General features: G+C 47.7%; 1 protein-coding gene across 1 annotated transcript; it reads left to right on the top strand.

Annotated features, from left to right (window-relative positions):
• The first annotated feature begins 481 nt into the window (after positions 1-481).
• LOC122155607 (acrosin binding protein) lies at positions 482-18900 on the top strand. Its single transcript, XM_042809611.1, has 10 exons — positions 482-506; positions 826-1035; positions 7311-7465; positions 7760-7865; positions 8498-8891; positions 16624-16756; positions 16954-17133; positions 17240-17407; positions 17479-17565; positions 18128-18900. Exons 1-10 carry the CDS (start codon positions 482-484, stop codon positions 18239-18241), a joined length of 1572 nt encoding a protein of 523 aa, XP_042665545.1. The 3' UTR covers positions 18242-18900.
• Positions 18901-19013: the final 113 nt, after the last annotated feature.

The following is a 19013-nucleotide window of genomic DNA, read 5'->3' as shown; positions in this document are numbered from 1 at the left end:
TGAGGTGGGCTTCAGTCTCTGCAGGTAGAAGAGGAATCAGTTTTATATCCTTTCTTCTGCAGAAGAGCACAAAATACTTTAAAGTTTTAAGGGACACACATAACTCCTGCTCCTTGGTATTGCCTTGTCCCCTAGTCCCCATCTATCTGCTCTCTGCATCAGCTCCTTCATCCCTTGTAGTATGGTCATGCTAGAGCTCTTTCACATCATGAGCTTGCGCCTCGGGTCTCCTACACTGGTCACTCTAGTGCCCACCAGCCCTTCCCACTTCACTAATACCAGTGGGACTTGTGTCCACATGTCCCCTCATCAGCCCTTCGCACCTCATGTCCCTGTGAGCTCCCACCAGCCTTTCCCACCTTACTGGTACCAGCAGGGCTCCAGGCTCCAGCTGTGATGCCATCCCCTTCTCATTCCGCTGCTGCCATGGCCACCAAGCAGAAGGCCCAGCAGGACGGGAGTGCTGGGACAAGGGGTAGAAATGTTGAGGTTGCCCTCCCTTTTGAGTGAGTGACTAACGAGGCTGCTGCCCATCCTCCCAGGGGCCACAGCAGGGCCTTGGGGCACTGTGCTTAGGCTAGGGGGTGGGTGTTAGAATTCCCTGCTACTGTGCCCTCACCCCACATCTCCTCCAGCCCCGTGCCTCTCACAGGACCATCATGTCGGGCCTGCTCTCTGTTCCAGCCCTCAATCATGCTCAACCAGGGGGGGATCTGGAGGTTCTAAGAAACGATGTAGAGTGGAAAGTGGCACAGGGGATGAAGGAGAGAAGGGGGACCCCAGCCAAAGGCAAAAGAGAGGAAGTATATTCTGCTGTCTCCCCAGGACTGCTGATGTTGCTGGCATCCTCTGCTGCGCCACCAGTGCCTCCCGTGGGCAGCCCCCTGTCCAATGACGAGTACCAGCTCTTCTTCTCCAGCCTGTGGCCAATCTGGAAGGCCCATGCATCCTGCCACCTACGTCAGACCTTTGGCTGCCTCAGCCCTGCAGTCCTGCGGCTGGATGAGCAGGAGAACCATGGCCATGTCCCTGACGGTAGGACACTGTGAATACCTCAGGGTGCTGCTGGGATCACCTCACCTCCAGAAGCAGTAGCTGTCAAAATGCCTACAGACAGTGGGAATGGTGATGGGATGGGCCCTTCTGGGGTCTGTAGTCCAAAGTCAGACTCAGATCAATACAATTTCAGCATTAGATCACCCTGGCTTTGGGCAGACAAGTTACAGAAGCCTCCAAAGTTGTTCTGATTGCCTGTCTGGGAGCTTCAAGTGCTGCGCCAATTTCCTTGCAAAAAAAGTGGCCAATGTGAACCTCTCAGGAAGGAATTTCCAGATTTTTCTTTTTTATTTCATTTGGCACCACCAAGAAGAGGTTTTCTCTCCTGTTCTTTAGCTCTCCTCCAAGTCACTGTGGGCTGCTATTATATCACCTCTCCTCTTCACAGAATCGCAGAAAGGTTGAGATGGCAGAGTCCTCTGGGTTCACGTGGTCCAACCCCTCTTCTAGCAGGGATACTCACAGCAAGGGTGCCCAGGACCATACTCAGGCAGCTTCTGAATATCTGAAAGATCTGCTCTGCCAACCACAGTAAAGAAGGGCTGCCTGCTGGAACTCCTGTGCTCCAGAATGTGCCCATTGTCTCTCGTCCTGGCACTGGGCACCAATGAAAAGAGCGTGGCTCTGTCCTCTGCACCCTCCCATTAGGTATTTATAGACACTAATGAGATCCACCTATGCTTTCTCTTCTCCAGGCAGAACAGTCTCAGTTCTCTCAACCTTTCCTAGTAAGAGAAGCACTCCAGTCTCTTAATCATCTTTATGGCCCATTGTTGGACTCCATAAACTGTCATTTAGAACATTAATGAAGGTGTTGAATAGGACCGGATGAAATATTGACCTCTGTAGTACACCCCTAGTTACTGGCCTCCCACTAGGCTTTTCACTGCCAATGACTGCCCTCTGGACTCAGCCAGTCAGTCAGTTTTCAACCCACTACACTGTCTGTCAATTCAGTCCACACATCAAATAATTCTCTAGAATTATTTGAGGATCTTATATGGGACAGCCTCAAAAGCCTAACTGAAACCCAGGTAGACAATATCCACCATTCTCCTCTCACCTACCAGGGCAGTTATTTCATATTATTTCATATTTATTATAGAACCTTATCTTGTTGATCTAGCATGGCTCTTGATGATTTTCTGGTTGTTCACTTGTCTGGAAATGGTTTTCATTATTGCAGCTCCAGCACTTTCCCAGGGACCTATTTGAGCCTGCCTAGCCTCTGTTTCCCAAGGCTCGCACTGTTCCTGAGATTGGCAGGGTCGTTTGCTTTTCCTCTAGTCTTTGGGCACTTCTCCAGTCTCCATGATCAAGAATTACCAAAAGTACACTCACAATAACATCTGCCATCTTGAGGGTTCATCCCATTGAGATCCATGGATCCAGTTCACTGTAGTACTCCCTGATCTGATTGTCTTCCACCAAGAATACAGCCTCAGTTTTCCCTTTTTCTTGCTAGTAAAGACTGGAGCAAAAAAGGCATCCAGTACATCAAATCTTTTCATGTCCTGAATAATTTGGTCCCTGCCTCCTTAAAGAATGGGCCCACATTATCCTGGTCTTTTTTTGTTACCTAATAACTTAAAGAACCTCTTCTCATTGTCCTTGACATCTCTGGCCTGCTTCAGTTACATCTAGGCTTTAGCTTTCCTAACTTCATCCTTGGATGCTTCTGCAGTGTCTCTGTATTCCTCCCAGATTACCCTTGCTGAAATGAACAGCTCTTTCCAGCTAGATTTAGGGTTTAATGCAGAAGGCTATCGTAGGCCTTTAAGAAACCTTGAGCTGATAAGCTGCTTTTTAAAGTGTTTAACATTTCTGTAGCCAAGAAACATCCCAGTTCAGAAAGTGCCATAGCAACAGCACCCTTTAAATCTCTGCAATCATACTTTCTCTGCACCCCTGCATCAGAGAATTTAAGTGGCATAATTATATCTCTGCAGCTGAAAAACTTGGGACTACTTCTGTTTTATTTTTCTTCTGAGAAAAAAAAAATAGGAGCAATTTTCTCATAAAAAAATATGTCTTTATATTTAGCTATGAACGTCAATGAAATGAATGATTATCCAAATGTCTCTGCTTATTTGGACTGCAGCTTGAGGGCAACTATTTCTTGCTTGTTTCTGCAGCTGTGCCAGGGGAATGGTTCCCATCCTGCACCAACAGACCCAGGGAGAGGTCCTGGGCTTCCTGCCTCACTTGCTAGCACCTGACACTGAGGAGCTAGGGGCAGTCCAGCACTGTGGACCACCAAGCCACCATCCTAGTGGTTGGAGACATTCCCACTGCTGCTCTGCTTTGGGTCTCTCACTTCCCGGTACCCAACCCCTGACAGCAGAGGGGGTTGGTGTCTGTTGACCAACATCTTTGATCCCCATCTATCTCGCTCTGAAGCCTCCTGCATTTCTCTTGTAGCAGGGACCCACTGCTGAAGCCACACGGGCAGCTTAGCCACTGCCTACAAGGACTTGGGCAGTCCTGGCACTCGTGAGTGTTGACTGTGCTTCTTCACATGTGGTGCTCAGGAAAGCAGTTATGTCGTGCTTTAAAGAAGGGAAGTTCAGGGCCATGGAGGTGATCAGAGGGATGGAGAACCCTCTCCTATGAAGAAAGGCTGAGGGAGCTGCACTTGTTCAGACTGGAGAAGACTCTAGGGAGACCACTCTGTGGTCTTCCAGTACTTAAAGGGGCCTTATAAGCTGGAGGAAGACCAGCTTTTTACATGGACAGATAGCGATAGGACAAGAGGGAATGGCTTTAAACTAAAAGAGGGGAAATCTAGGTTGGATATTAGGAAAAATGATTCACTCGGGGAGGTGAGGCACTGACACAGGCGGCCCAGCGAAGCTGTGGATGCCTCATCATTTGAGATGTTCAAGGCCAGGTTGGATGGGGCATAGGGCAGCAGGGCCCAGGGTGGCAGCCCTTCCCTGTGGCAGATGTGGAACTTTTAGATCCCTTCTAGCCTAAGCCATTGTGGCTCTGAGCAGTGTGGTCTGATTAGTTGGTGACCCTGCACATAGCAGGGGGATTGAAACTAGATGATCACTATGGTCCTTTTCAACCCAGGCCATTCTATGATTCTATGATTCTATGATTCTATGATTCTGTGAAATGTACATGTAACCTCCTAGTGTTCTGTTACGTGGATGAACTGTGTCAAGAGGAAGTTTTCCTAACACAGGTGTAAAAGTAACTTGGCTGGCTCCATCTTTCAGTGAAGATGTAATTGTAAAATAATTGCTTATTACTTGGAAACCCTTCAGGACTTGGAGCTCCTGCACATGGAGTTGGCCACAAAGCCCAAGCCTCCTGAGATCCAGCAGAAGCTGTAGCTGTTTGCAGCAAGCAAATGGGCAGGATGAGCACAGGAACAAAGTAAAAGATTTTATGCATTAAATTAACAGTGCTGGAAGGTCTCCTCCTGGCAAGAATGTCAGAGGATTCAGAGAAAAGGCAAAGGGCAGGGAGATGTCAGGTTCATTTCAGTCAAGTTGGTTCCTGATGAACAGCTGAAATTGTATTTTTGCTGGTGAATCTTTATGCTAAGCGCAAGAGAAGAGGTACCATTTAGACAGGTCTATGGCCTCCTGCTTACTGCATGGCAGAGAGCAGCTTCTCAAGTAATCAGCCTCAGGTGCAGGTAATACCTGTGGTGTTTTCAGCATGTTTTTTGCATGTAGAACCTTAAACCTTCCTCACTTCCTTTGAAGACCGCTGACTTATTCAGCATTTTGCCTGTATCTGCCTCCGTATGATGCGACAGGTCTGTCCTCCCTGATTTCTGATCATCTTCATGTTTGGATCTGCCCGTTGCTTTTCTCAAAATTAACAGCCAACTCTAAGCTAATAACATGGCAGAATGGGATGCTCTGGTTTCTGCGCAATGCATGCTGAAAAAACCCATCTCTACCACCTCCATCAGTGCTTGAACCCCCCTGGCAGGCCTGCAGGGACCAGACCTGCAGTCACTGTGTTGTTTTCTGAGGGTTCCCAAAGACACTTTTCTCTCTAAAATTTTCCCTACCTGCTTACACGTAGCTGGATTGAGGGTGTTGCATTTTGCTGGGACCACAAAGAGTTCTTCTGGGTTCCAGAGGAGCCAGGAGGCTCCTGAGTGGCTTCTCCACTCTCTGTGGGCTCACAGAATGCTGCAGGAGTGGGCAGGATGGCTGGAGGAGCTTTGGTGTTTGTCTGAAGGCAGGACACAGACCAAAATGGTGAGCACGTCGAGCTCTAAGCTCTCCTGCAGACATAGGCAGTCATGGAATTGCTCTGCTCATGCATGTGCAGAGCAGATGGAGCACAAAATCACCTCCTTCCCAAAATTTCCCAGGGTTTTGGGCTGCAGATTTGAGCCAGTAAGGTAAGCAGTGCCCTCAAAAAGCTGTTGTACAGGTGTGCACAAGCACAGACTTTGCCCACAGCATGTTGGACTTTCCACTAACCCTGGTACGGCTAGAATCACTACAAACTTACAAGGGCTGCTCTGAAAGTAATGCTTCCTATTTTATTATTTATTTTGACCATCAATGTCAAAGGTGGATGGACGTTGCTGGTATGGCAGTAGAGACTCAACCTCCCTGCCAATATTCTATTACATTTTGTTGCCATGCTACAGAGGGCAGCAGAGGGGCAGGGTGACAAAATGGAGTCTGACATGGGCGTGAAGATGAAGCAAAGGTATGTCACTGAATTCCTCTATGTGGGAAAAAATTGCATCCATTAGCATTCACCAATGCTGGCTGAATGTTTATGGAGACCAAACAGTGGATGTGAGCACAGTGAGGCAGTGGGTGGTGCATTTCAGCAGAGGCGACAGTGATGTGAAAGACAAGCCACATTCCAGACATTCATGCACAGCTGTCACATCATGAAATGAAGAGCATCTCAATCAGTTCATCCGTGTGAATCAGTGGATCACAACTAGGGAACTGTGTATGAAGCTGAATATCATCTGTGATGCATTGGAAATGATGGTGGCAACGTTGGAATATCAGAAAGTTTTTGCCAAGTGGATCCACAGATGCTCATATAGGAACAGAAAGAACACTGCACGCAAGTTTTTCGGGACCTGTTGAACCAATACGTGACTGAAGATTACAGTTTCTTGGATCATATCATTAATGGTGACAAGATGGGGTGTCATCTCTATGAGCTGGAATCAAAACAGCAATCCATAGTGAATTCTCCATCAAAGAAAAAGTTTCAGACATATCCCTCAGTGGGTGAAGTAGTGTGCATTGTCTTTTAAGATAGGAAAGGGGGGAGCCTTCTGCATTTTCTGGAACTCAGACAAAACATCAACTCCTACCACTACATCACAATGCTTACTAAGCTGAGGGCTTGAACTTCCAAAGTCAGGACAGAAAAGAAGACAACCTTCCTCTTACAACACAGTAATGCCAGGCCCCATGCCAGTTGAAAGACCATGGAATACATTGCCAGTCTTGGCTGGACTGTCCTACCACACTCACCATATAGTTCAAAATTGATGCCTTCTGACTTCCATTTGTTTGAGCCACTGAAAGATGATCTGCATAAGCAACATTTTCCTAGCAACAATGTTGTTGTAGCAGCTGTGGAACACTGGGTCATCTCCACTGGTGCAGATATTTTCAAGCACAGCATGCAGGCTCTTGTTCACTGCTGGCGAAAATGCTTAGCTAATGGTGGTGACTATGTTGAAAAATAGTGTTTTGTAGAAGAGAATTTGCTCTATCAAATGGTGTTACTGTGCTCTTTGTATCAGTTATAGTTTCCATACAAATAAATAGGAAGCACTACTTTCAGAGTGACCTATGTATTTTGTTTTGTAGAGGTTGTCTTCCCTGGTGATCCCAGATCTGGTCTGGTCATCTCTTAACCTACCACTGCTACTTGCCTTGTATGTTTTCACCTTTCAGGGACAGTGCTCTAGGTGGCCTTGCTTGAGCAGGGCGTTGAACTGGGTGACATTCAGATGTCCTCTTTAACCTAAACCATTCTGTGATTTAGTGAATAATAAGAATCCTTATTGTGTCCTGCAAACAGGAGGTTTGGATTTCTGTAGAAAGGAAGATGCCATGTAGATAAGGGCAGATGGGTGAACTGAACCGCTGGGGGGTGCATAGCGAAACATGTGGCATCAAATGTCAGGAGTTTTAGCAGTACCAAACTGCGATTTCCACCTGGGGGCAGCTTTAACTTTCCGTTCATCACAAGCATGCTCTGAAAATAAGCCTCTCTCTGAGAGATGCTGATCCCAGTCATGCTCTGGCTGGTCCCGAGGCCTGCCCCCACCTCCCTTCTCTCTCACCCATCCCTAGGACCTGTCTGCTCTGCCTTCCCTGAGGCACCACGGTTTCAGACCTTCTGCCAGTTTGCCCAGTATCGCTGCTCCAAGCGCAAATTCTATGTCAAGGTGAGCAGTGGGACTTGGGCCATGAGAGAGAAGCATCACCTGGGAGAAGGAAGGGGCCAGAACAGAAGAATACAGAAAACAGACAACAGATACCGTTGTACAGAATCTTGCGCATGCCTCTGAAAATGCATGTTGTTTTAAATAGTGCTGTGAGCAGATGCATGCAAGCAAGAGACAAAACAAAGGAATGCAGGGAGAGTAGATGGGAAGGGAAGGGAAGGGAAGGGAAGGGAAGGGAAGGGAAGGGAAGGGAAGGGAAGGGAAGGGATTCTTACTTCTGTCTTTTCCACTCAGCGAATCCCATGTCCGAGTTTTTTTCCAAAAGGCCTTCTTCATCCAGAGCAGCAACCTTATGATGTGGACTTTTGGGCAAAAGATGAAAGCTCTCCTACAGAAGCAGGTATGGATGCACTGAATGGCTCTGAGTGCCTCTGATTGCCTGATGATTGTCCATAGCTGCTCTTCCCTCCAGAAACACTGGATGTGAGGTTTGGGTCTATGCTGTGCTGTGGGACTGGTAGACATGCAGGTGCTGTCATGTCAGCACACTGCCTAGGAAATTCCCTCTTCCTGGCCTTGTGAATGAGTCTTGTGATTGAGGAGCATGAGACAGTGAGCACAAACTGGAGCACAGAATGTTCCCTCTGAATGCCAGGAAGCACTTCTGTGCTGTGCAGATGATGGAGCACTGGCACAGGTTGCCCAGAGAGGCTGTGGGGTCTCCTCCTTGGAGATCTCCAGAGGCACCTGAAGGTGGGCCTGGGCACCTGCTGTGGGTGTCCCTGCTGGAACAGGGCTTGAGCCAGATGATCCAGAGGGCCCTGCCAGCCTCAGCCATGCTGTGATTTTGTGAAGGATTGTGAGACTGGCAAAAATAGTCCCAGTCCATCAGGAAGCACCTGTGCAGAATGGTCATGGCTCTGCTAAGAGGGGGAGGCAGCTATATGGCTGCGCTCAGAAGGGTGCCCTCCATGCTCCTGGAGAATAACTGCTGGAGTGGCTCCCAACCCTCCTGTTCTGCTCTCTCCCCAGTACCAGAGAAGCCGCCTCTTTCTCCTGCTGACCTCCATCTGCACTCCAACGTGGACATGCTTCTGAAGTACTCCTATGCACTTTCAAGTCAGAAACCACTGGTGCGGAAGATCCCACCAGCCATGCCAGTGGTGCCCAGATCCCTGCAGGACAAGGGCCCACCTGTACCACCATCTGCCCTGCCAGTGCCACCCACCCCTGCCCCCTCACAATCCCATGCCTGGGCAGAGAGCACTTGGGAGCACCGCCTGCAGCGTGGCGTCTGGCAGCTTATCAGTGCAGCCCTCTCCCTGGAGACCGCGGCGGGCACAGAAGTCCCTGCCGTCACTTCAGATCTGGGGAGCGTGACCACCGGTGCAAAGGAGAAGATGCAAGACATGGCCCCCCCTGGCAGGTGAGGCAGACTCAGCTCCACACTTGGTGCAGTGGTGATTGCCACGTACCATGCACACAGATTGTTCCTCATGTGTTAGTAGCAGCATGGCCAGTGGCCCTGCCCTGAGTATGGGGGTGAGCTCTGAGAAGCAAGCCCCATCCAGAGCAGGTGTTCCTGCATGAGCAGTCCCTTGGACACCTCCCTGCCCTTGCTTGAGCACAGAGTGAGCATTGCTAATAGGTGTTCCGTTACTGTTCTGTGTTCTGTTGCTGTCCTGGTGACATGAGTCATGAAAAATTGCATTTTGGCTGAGCCCGAGCTGCATGCAGGAAGGGCTTTGCCTTCTTCACCTCCCCACACTGCGCTCACCCTCCTCCCAGCTTCCAGCTACTGACAAACCGGGCAACCTGCAGGAGGTGCTTCCTTACACTCACAGTGCCTTGGGTTTCTGGAAGACACCACTGTATCTCTATGCTGCCCTGCACACAGTATCAAGCAGGTATTTCTTCATACAGCCTGGCTTGAGAAGATTTCTGAGAGTTGCTCTGTTTTCACTCAACCCAGGACCAGGGAACACAGAGCCTTGCTCCTACCTTGGCAGGACCTGTATTGCTTTTCAAGCACATGCATGTCTTCATGCTTTGGATTTGAGCACTGCTCTCCCTGGGTTGTTTGTAGTTCTGGCTTTGAGAGCATCTGCATTTTATCACTTTGCAAGAGCAAAGCTGCTCCTACACCAGGCCTACTCCAGACCTGTGACAGTCCAGCTTGTTGCAGACATTTCTTGCATCCTTCTCTGCTCCTGTGATCTAGCGATGACCTGAGAGGATCCATCCACATCACTGTTCAGGCAGGTGGGGTTGCTGAGCCCAAACAGAAAAGGTCTGCAAAGCAACATTTTCTTACCTTCACATCTGTTTTTGGTCCATCCGTACTTTGGTACAGAGGATATGATTTTCATAGATATGTCATTTCATTCTTTGTCTCGGAACAGAGACTTTGACTCGGAACAGTGACTTTCCTGTAAGTGCATCGCTTTGTGCATGACTGCACATGTGGTGTCTTCTGAAAACACCACGTGCTGCTAGAGTTAAGCCTGAGATCCCACTTCTCCATGTAATTGCATCAAATTCTTAAAACCATAACTGTTCTCTTACAAGGTTGTAACTTGTGTCATCCTCTTTCCTAACACTGTAGGAGGCTTTTACTGCCCAGCAAACATTTCCTGGTGTATGTAGTCTAAGGCAAAATTATGCTTCACTGAAGATATGTTTGTTTTCCCTGCCTCAAAATTGAGCCTTGCTCTGATTCAGTTATATTGGGATTACAGAGGGACCGCTGTGATTGCAGATGACACTCGTTATTCTGTTGCAGGGTTCCTCAAAGACACTAATGCTGACTGTGTCTGCAACCTGACAGCCGAGTGCCATCAATCATGCTAAGCAAAGCTTAAACTCAAGCGAGATAAAAAGGGGAGCTAGGCTGCGCCTGTCAGCTTTACTGCTTGCCACATCCTGCCTCTTCTCCAAGGGACTTCAAAGCATGACCTAAAACAAGGGCACCATGCTTTGAGGCATTTCCATTCCTGCAGTGATGGGTAGGACTTATTGGCACACAGGGTCCTGCTCAGCACGGGGTTTAACACCAGGCGTGTGTAGCTGTGACCTGGGTGTTGGGCCCAGGATGCACGGCTGCCCTGCAGGCTCATGTCCAGTGGGACTCCCATCCCTCCTCACTTGGCCCTCCCTGTGGCAGCTGCTCTGTGCTACTCAGTGAGGCTGGTGGTGACCTTGAGGGAGAGATGGCAATGACAGCAAAATAACAAGTTTGAGAACTCAAAGCACACTTATGTACTGTTTCTGCTATCAGTGATTCATTATGGAGAAAAAAAGATGCAGTTTATTGTATCTATTTTCATTTTTTTTTATTCTTATTTTGCTTTCTGCCTCAAAATTAAAGAGCTTCTTACCTCCTTGTATTTCTTCTCCACACAGTTCCCTATATGCCCTTCTTCAATTCTGGAATAATCTAAGCAGAGCTCTGTAGCTCACATGATAAAGCCTTGCAACTCTCATTTCTGTGGCAAATTTCATCATCCCTTTTGGACAACAACATGCACCAGGTCTGTACATACCACTCAGCAACACAGTGCAACACATTGGAGGATGTCAACACAAGAACTGCCTTGCCCCTTTTCCAGAACTTCCTGCTGCTACAGTGCTTGTCTGTATGACCCCTGCATCCCATTCAGCATCCCAAGTCTTGTTGACACAGCCAGATTCCTGGTGCATGGACCAAGACAGAGTAATGCCCCACATTCCCAGTGACTCCTGTGTCCAGCACTTGTCAGCTGACTTGCACTGTTGGTCTTGGGGCACACACAGGCTGCTGAGACATCTCTGGCACTCTGAGGTGATGTCAGGTGGCTGGAAATCCCCTCAGCCCTCATGCTAAGAATTTGAGAGAGATTTCTCAGACTCACTGACTCAAAAAGATTTATTCCTAGTATGTACTGTTAAACATCTCCTGTTATGAATAAGATGTAAGATATTTACTGTTGTGGGTTACATGACACGTCAACAAATCCTTTTTGGCTTCAACACGTTATAACCATGCCATGTCTTACTTGAGATATGCTTTAAAAGAAAAATATATGTATCTTTTTCTTTCTGAATCTGTTAACAGCATCTTTCCCTTAGTGGTTTTGGTTTCCTGCAGCAATCCCCGAAAGTCAGAAGTTGCAAATCCGTTGTTTGCTCCTTCTCTCCTGTTTGCCACATGCTGATATCGGAGATGTTCAGCAGCTGCACAGTAACGGCCCAAATTCTTTTCATTACGTTGAGGGAGAGGTGCATGTTGTCAACCAGCCCTCCTCAGCGACACCCCAAAAGTGAAGTAGGCTGAGATATGTTGCTCCATGTCTCAAGTCACTAACGCAAGATGGGCTTTTATCCAAAGTTTTGTCTTTTTGTCACAGAGGAATTCTGTGACTTAGATGAACTTTCTGACTTAGATGAATTTTCTCAGTTGTGTTTTTTCACTTTCCCTTTGAGACATCGCCTATAAGAATTGTTAAACATTTTCCAGGACAGCAGTTATGACGTTATGGTGCAGAGGTGCTAAGCTGAGCTTGTATTCCCATGACAGGTCTTCAACATTTCCAACGTTTCCAGCAGCCTTTTCCATGCTCAGCAGTGTGTTGATGAGTACAGGGATCGGGCAGCAGTGCTGTTAGGCTGGGCTGGGTCTTCACCACTGCTCTAAGGTCTCTGTGATCAGACCAAGAGCCTCAGTGCTGCCATGAGTAGCAGCAGGGAACATCTCTGATCTGTGGTCTCTGGGAAGGAAACCAGCAGTGGCCCAGGTGCACCTAGTGTTGGTAAAACAGGGCTGGTAAACCAACCCAACTTGCAACCATAAGGCCAGCCAGCCTCAGAGCAGAGATGTAAAACAGAGATAGAGCTGAAAATAGATGTGAAAGCAAGAGCAACATAATTTCTTGTCAGCCTCAGGCTGACAACATGACTCTATTTCCTCTATGAGTGAGAGGATGCTATAGCACCTTGTTTTGTGCTTCTGCATATGTGGTCACCAGCAAAGTCAGTGAGTAGTGCTCAGGAGAGTGAGGCGTTCTGATCTGTATCTGTAGTTAGGCCATACTGAGTACAGCCTATGAATCTATGAAGTTTGTCATGAAGCACAGGCTTCTGCCCACTCCTGACTTCGAGTCTGTTCTGACAAGTAGGTCATCAACATTCAGCAGATGCTTTATTGCTGCTTATTAGCTGCTTATGGAAGCACTCTTTTTAAAGAAGATGGGAGCTGAGTTCTCTTTCATTACCCTTCTGCCTCTAGTTCTTTGCATATGGCTTGGGCAGCACTTGCTGCACTAGTACTGTGTGGGAAAAAGCAAAGGGCTGTTGAAACCTCTTAGTAGCAAACACATTCTAAGCTTCATGTTATTGTTATCCTTTTTTGTTGTTTTTTTCTTTAAAATACAGCAAGCAAGACCTTTTTCTATCTTGGTGATGGAAACACTGGAGCTATTCATATCATCTTTAATGACTGTAAATGTCTTTCTCACTTTAATGGTTTGGTCATGCTGGTATGATAAAGAAGCAATAAAATCAAAACATGCCACTAGAATATCAAACGAATAGTGAAACAACAGTGATATATGTGTAGGTAAATTGTTTCAGGTAATTTTGGAGAATAATGTCAGGTTCATTAATCAAAGAGTACGAATCCCACCAAGCTGATTCAGGTAGCTTGCCAGTGTTTAAAGCCTAAGATCCAGCTGTAACTGAGCAGCCAGGATCTGAGTTCTGGCAGAGACTGTCTTCAGCTGTCATAGACTTATCAGCACAGCAGACTGAAATCTGGCTCTCTTGGGCTGCTCTGCAGCAACTGCTCTAGAGATAAACTCTAAATGTTTGGTAATTCTCACTCAAAGAGCACTTCTCTACAGAGAAGCAGTACTAGGTGCACCCAGGGGCTGGCCCTGGTTGCTCTCCCAGGGAAGCCCAGCGCTCAGTCACAGTGAAATACTGAAGAGATTGTATTAAACAGCCACAGGCAGGATCCTCATCTGGGATCAGCACAGACCAGAGGGACTTTTTGCTTACATTTCAAAAGCTTTCCTGTGAGTGTTTAGAAAGGAATAAAAAAAAAAAAGAAAGAAAGAAAGAAAAAAGAGAGATTATATGGACTCGTGGGATGTAGGAGTAGACATAAAAGATCTTACAGGTTTTGGAACTGTGCTCTCCATAGTACATGGACTTTGTTTCTCTTTGTGCTGGCACATTTTCATTCTTTCCAGCTTTGTCAGTATTGCTACCTGTCACTCCTCTCCTCAGTTTGCATTCTTTTCATAGAATCATAGAATTTTTTGAGTTGGAAGGGCTCATTAAAGGTCATATAGTCCAACTTCCTTGCAATGAATAGAGACATCTGCAACCTAAATCAGGTTGCTCAGAGCCCTGTGAAGCCGACCTTGAATGTCTCCAAGGATGGGGCTTCCTCCACAGCTCTGGGCAACCTGTTCCAGTATCTCACTACTCTTATCTTACAAATATGTTCCTTATATCCAATCTAAATCTTTCATCTTCTAGTTTGAAACCATTTCCCTTTGTCCCATCACAGCAGACCCTTCTGAAGATCCTGCCCCCTTCTTTCTCATAGCCCCCTTTTGAAAGGCCATCCTCAAGTCTCCCCAGATCCATCTCTTCTCCAGACTGAACAGCCCCAGCTTGTACTTGTTGGAGAGTTGTTCCATCCCTTGGGTCATTTTTGTGACCCTCCTCTGGACACACTCCAAGAGGTCTATGTCTCTCCTGTGCTGACAACTCCACAGCTGGATGCAGTACTCCAGGTGAGGTCTTAGCACAGAGCAGAGGGGCTGGGTCACCTCCCTCAGTCAGCTGGCCATGCTCCTTTTGATACAGCCCAGGATATGGTTGGCTTTCTAGGCCACAAGGGCACATGGTTGACTCATATCCAGCTTGCTATCCACCAATACCCCGAGCCCTTTCTGACAGGACTGTGCTTCATCATTACATCCCCCAGTTTGTAGTGACAGCAGTGGTTGCCGCAACCCAGGTGCAAGACCTTGCACTTGGATTTACTGAATCTCATGAGGTTCACCTGGGCCCACTTCTTAAGCCTGTCTTGGTCTCTCTGGATGTCATTCTGTCTTTTGGCCATGTCAATTGCTCAGCTTGGCATCATCTACAAACTTGCAGTGGGTGCACTTGATCCCACGATCAATGTCATTGCTGAAGGTATTAAAGAGCATTGGTCTCAGTACTGACCCCTGAGAAATATCACCTGCCACTAATCTCTATCCAAACATTGAGCCATTGACTGCTTCTGAGTAAGATTTCTTATCAGTTACCATAAAACAGTCCACCCATCAATTTCCAATTTGGAGAGAAGGATGTTATGAAAGACCATGTCAAAGGCCTCACTGAAGTCCAGGTAGATGACATCAGTGGCTGTTTCCTTGTCCACCAGTGCAGTTATGCTGTAACAAAAAACAAGATTTGTCAGGTAGAACCTGCTCTTTGTGAAGCCATGCTGGTTATCCTGTATCACCTCCCTCTCTTCCACATGCCTTAGCATAGCTTCCAGAAGGATCTGCTACATGATGTTCCCTGACACAGAGATGAGGCTGACAGGTTGGTAGTTCCCTGGGTCACCCTTTTACCCATCTTAAAAGTAAGTGTGACATTGCCTTTTTTCCAGTCACTAGAGATTTCACCTGACCACCATTTTGTTCCTTCTCTGCTCTGATCTTTCCTCCTAAAACATCCAACCAGGCCAGTTGTACTGTGTTGTACTGGAGTGAGAGATACACAGTCTTGCAATACATCAGTTACTAGGTTTTGAAGTGCCTTCATTTTTTCAGTGGATGTTGTTGATGTGCTGTGGGTTGGCACCACTATAATTTGTTCGTGCGCCTGAATCCTATTTGCAGCCTGTCCAGAGTGCAGCACAACACCATGTGTTGAAGGAACACCTTCTCTTGTCTTGATGCAGGCTCAAGCAACATCTGCAGCACTCTGATAAAAACAATTTTGACCATAACATCTTAAAAAAAAAATAGCATGGAGACATTTTTTGTGACCAAGATTTTCCAGGTTCTCTTGTAGTATCTAAATGAGAGCAGTGCCTTCAGAGGCACTTCAGAGATCCTGACATGCTCGCTTGCTGCTGCTCACTGTGAGCTGTTGGGGCATTGGATAATTACTTCTGCCTACAGCCCCACTCCTAACTCACATTTGGGCTATCTTTATCAAGCCTCCAAGACATGGAGAAATCATGTCACCATTGAAGCCTCTCTTCATTTCAGGAGCAGGCAGAAGTGCAGTCTAACCAAGTGCTCACTCAGCAGTGCCCTCACTCAGCTACACCTGGCTCCCTTAGCTTCTCACTCTGTGAATGTTTTCCAGGTGTTAGGAAATCTCACCTTAATGACTTTCCTCTGGTTCCCCCATCCATTCTCTGAGGTCTCAGCCACTCTCAGGGAAACTCCTCCTTACCCATTAGCACATGAATGAATTGCAAGAACATTTTAACATCAGCAGTTGCTGCTCTTGCCTGTTCATCTGTTTATCGCTGGGACTTTTCCCTGGTTACAGGAAAGAAATATTTAACGAGTGTTTTTATGTCTTCTGCATCATTGTTGATAATTCACATGATTCTTGTATAATAACCTACAATTTCTGCTGTTCCTAAGATGTAAAACATTCTTACTGTTGTTATCCTACTATCCTGTTTTCTACCTGTGACTTCCTGTATGAGTTTGGATGAACAGTTAATTCACCACCATTATTACCAATTAATTCCTCTTTCCATCAAAAACATTGGCTCAAGCAGAAGAGAGACATAGTATTCTCCAGACCACAATGGGACTGCCCCATAATTGGCGCTCAGCAGACTCTAACAAAGATCTTGCTGTGCCATTGTAAAGATAAAACTACACAGCAGCTGCTTTGGTGATACTGGGAAAATCCCTGAAGCTGTGCTCCTCCTCCAGTCCCTCTGAAAGCCCCCCCTCCATGTTGCACAGGCAAAGGCACAGGCAGACCATGCTGGCACACTCACTGTGCAGGCTGGCCAAGGCTTTCTCAGAAAGGTTTTTCTATTTTGTGTCAGGCCAGTTTTCCTCCCCTTCTGTTTTTACCTAAGGGCTTATCTTAGCTCATGACAAGGGAAGAGAACTGACCTCCTTCATCCCTTTCTCTGCCAGTCTTCTTGCCCTGAAGAGGAAGGAAGCAGTGATGATCCTGTGCTATGCAGTGTTGGAGGGAGTCTGTGTCTCCTCAGTTGTCACCCAGGCATGGAAGGAGTTGGAAGAAAAAATCCTTGGGTTCGGAGATTCGGTAAAGATGCTGCTGCCCACCTTCGACCCCCATTGTGGGCAGGGCTCCCTGTAGTACTGACTGCAGTGCTTGTAGGCACTGCCATTACAGGTGCCACCCCGGGAGAAGCCAACCCAGTTGAGCCAGTGAGGCAAACCCACACCAGGGATCCAGGCTCCCCAGCCTCTCCCCCTGACCGCACCATCACACCTCCCTAGGTGTGTGACAGCCTTGGGAGGCAGCATATGGACCTATGCCCTGCCTGTGCTTTCTGCTCACTGAAAATGGAGCAGTGCCAGAACATCTACAACCTGAGGCGTGTTCACTGCAAGACAGGCAGCTTCATCGCATACATCAACCCCCAGATCTCAACCCAGCACCGGGCTGCAGGCAACAAGGTACCGAGCATGCTGCATCTCCTTCTGGCCTGCGAGGAAGGAGATGGTCAAAGTGGTGGGGAAGGAGGGAGAAACGCATGGCTCTTTTCATCCCACCCCTTTGCAGACCAGCTTCCCAGAGCCCTCGGAGTATTTTGGTGCACAGGTTTCTGGAGGCCTGCGACCAGAATACTGGTGCAGCCTGATAGCCGCCCGGGGCTGCGATGATCCTCGTGTGATGCTCTGGCTGCAGGCAGAATATGCAACCTTCCAAGCGGGGGATGTCCCAGGCAAGGTGGGTGCTGGGAGTGTGCTCCATCTCTCCTTCTCCTCTCTTTTCTCTGGTTTTCATTCCCATCTCCACAGATCTGTGACTCGGGTGGAGTTCAGCACCCCACTTACTGCGCCTTCAAAAGCCACCAGTGCTTGCAGCACAGCCTCTACAACCAGAGGGTAAGAAGCTGCCTCTGCCATCCCTTACTTAGCCTTTGCCTTCTCCTCCATGGCTGGGCATAGAATCACAGAATGGTTTAGATTGGAAGGGACCTTTAAGATCATCTAGTTCCAACCCCTCATGATAGGCAGGGACACCACCTTCTAGACCAGGTTTCTCAAAGCCTGGCCTTGAACATCTCCAGGGATGAGCATCCACGACCTCACTGGGCAGCCTGATTCATGCTTGCACAGAAGACCCGAGTCCCTGCAGAACCTCATCTGTCAGTACTTTTCCTTCCAAAAGGACAGAATTGGGTGTGTATGGGGTGGGTACCAACAGCAGTGGGATTTGCAGAGGCATTGATACATGACTGCAGAGTGTCAAGATAGGTAGCCATGGGAAACCTTCCATCCATTAGGTTGTCCTTATATTCCCTCTCACAAAGGAGAATCTCCCCCATACACCAACTTCCTACTGGTAACAAAGCCCAGAACCCCAGAGTTGAACAGAGGACTATCTCATATTTTAGGAATTGTGGCGGTTCCAACTCTATGAAACAAACTCAAGCTCTTCTTTCAGGTGATTCGCCATGGCTGCTTCACAAACCAGACCTACCACGTTCTGAGTGAGGAAGAGGGAAAAGAGGAAGTAATGCGCTGGCACCAGAGGTTCCTCAGCCTCACTGAAGGATGAGGTGCAGTGGTGGGCAATGTGTAACAGGTGCATGGAATTCTGGCAGTGCAGAGAACCCAAACAGCTCTTTCCAGGCTCCTTGCTGATCAGTCCATGGCCAAATCTCATCACTTGGGCACCTACTCTGCATCCTTGACAGCAGCACATCAGGAAAGGAGCTGCATCCAATAGCATTTCACCCTGCTGCCCACTGAAACTCCTCTTGAAAAGGTTTTCTCCAGATGAAGGAGCCTGGGAAAGGTGTTGTCCCCAGTTTATGGATTTAGAGCCACCTGCATGAAGTCCCCAGCAACCCTTAGCCTTCCTGACCCTGCAGATTGACATTAATCAGTAGCATTACCAAGGCTGAATCGTATTTTATAAAGAGCCCATAAACCTAATTTGCTCCTTTCTCTCTGCTTCTGCCACTTTGTCACATCCACAGCGACCTCTCTAGTTGGAGGTGGCTCTCCACCTGCTCCTGCATGGCTCACTGGTGGCTCTCACTCACTGCAGCACACATGCCATGGGTGATAATATTCTGAGGATGAGGCCTCCAGCATGGCATCTCACCTTGCCAGCCCCAGCAGAGGCAAAGCCAGGTGTCCTGCAGGTCTTAAACAGTTTGTGAGGAAGGAGTTAATGTAAACTCTTTGCTTTCTTTGACAGCTGCTTTACTTCTAAGGTTTAAAGGTTTCTGGGGCCTGTGTCCTCCAACTCTGTATTGAAAATAAATTTAAACCACAAAAAGTCCAACAAGGCTGAAGACCGAGTGCCAAGCAGGGAGCAGGCT

The sequence above is a fragment of the Centrocercus urophasianus genome, unplaced genomic scaffold (genome assembly GCF_019232065.1).
Source record: "Centrocercus urophasianus isolate 14NV4802_14NV808 unplaced genomic scaffold, USGS_Curo_1.0 seq_12, whole genome shotgun sequence".
NCBI classification, from domain to species: Eukaryota; Metazoa; Chordata; class Aves; order Galliformes; family Phasianidae; genus Centrocercus; species Centrocercus urophasianus.
This window is presented reverse-complemented; position numbering and strand designations above follow the sequence as displayed.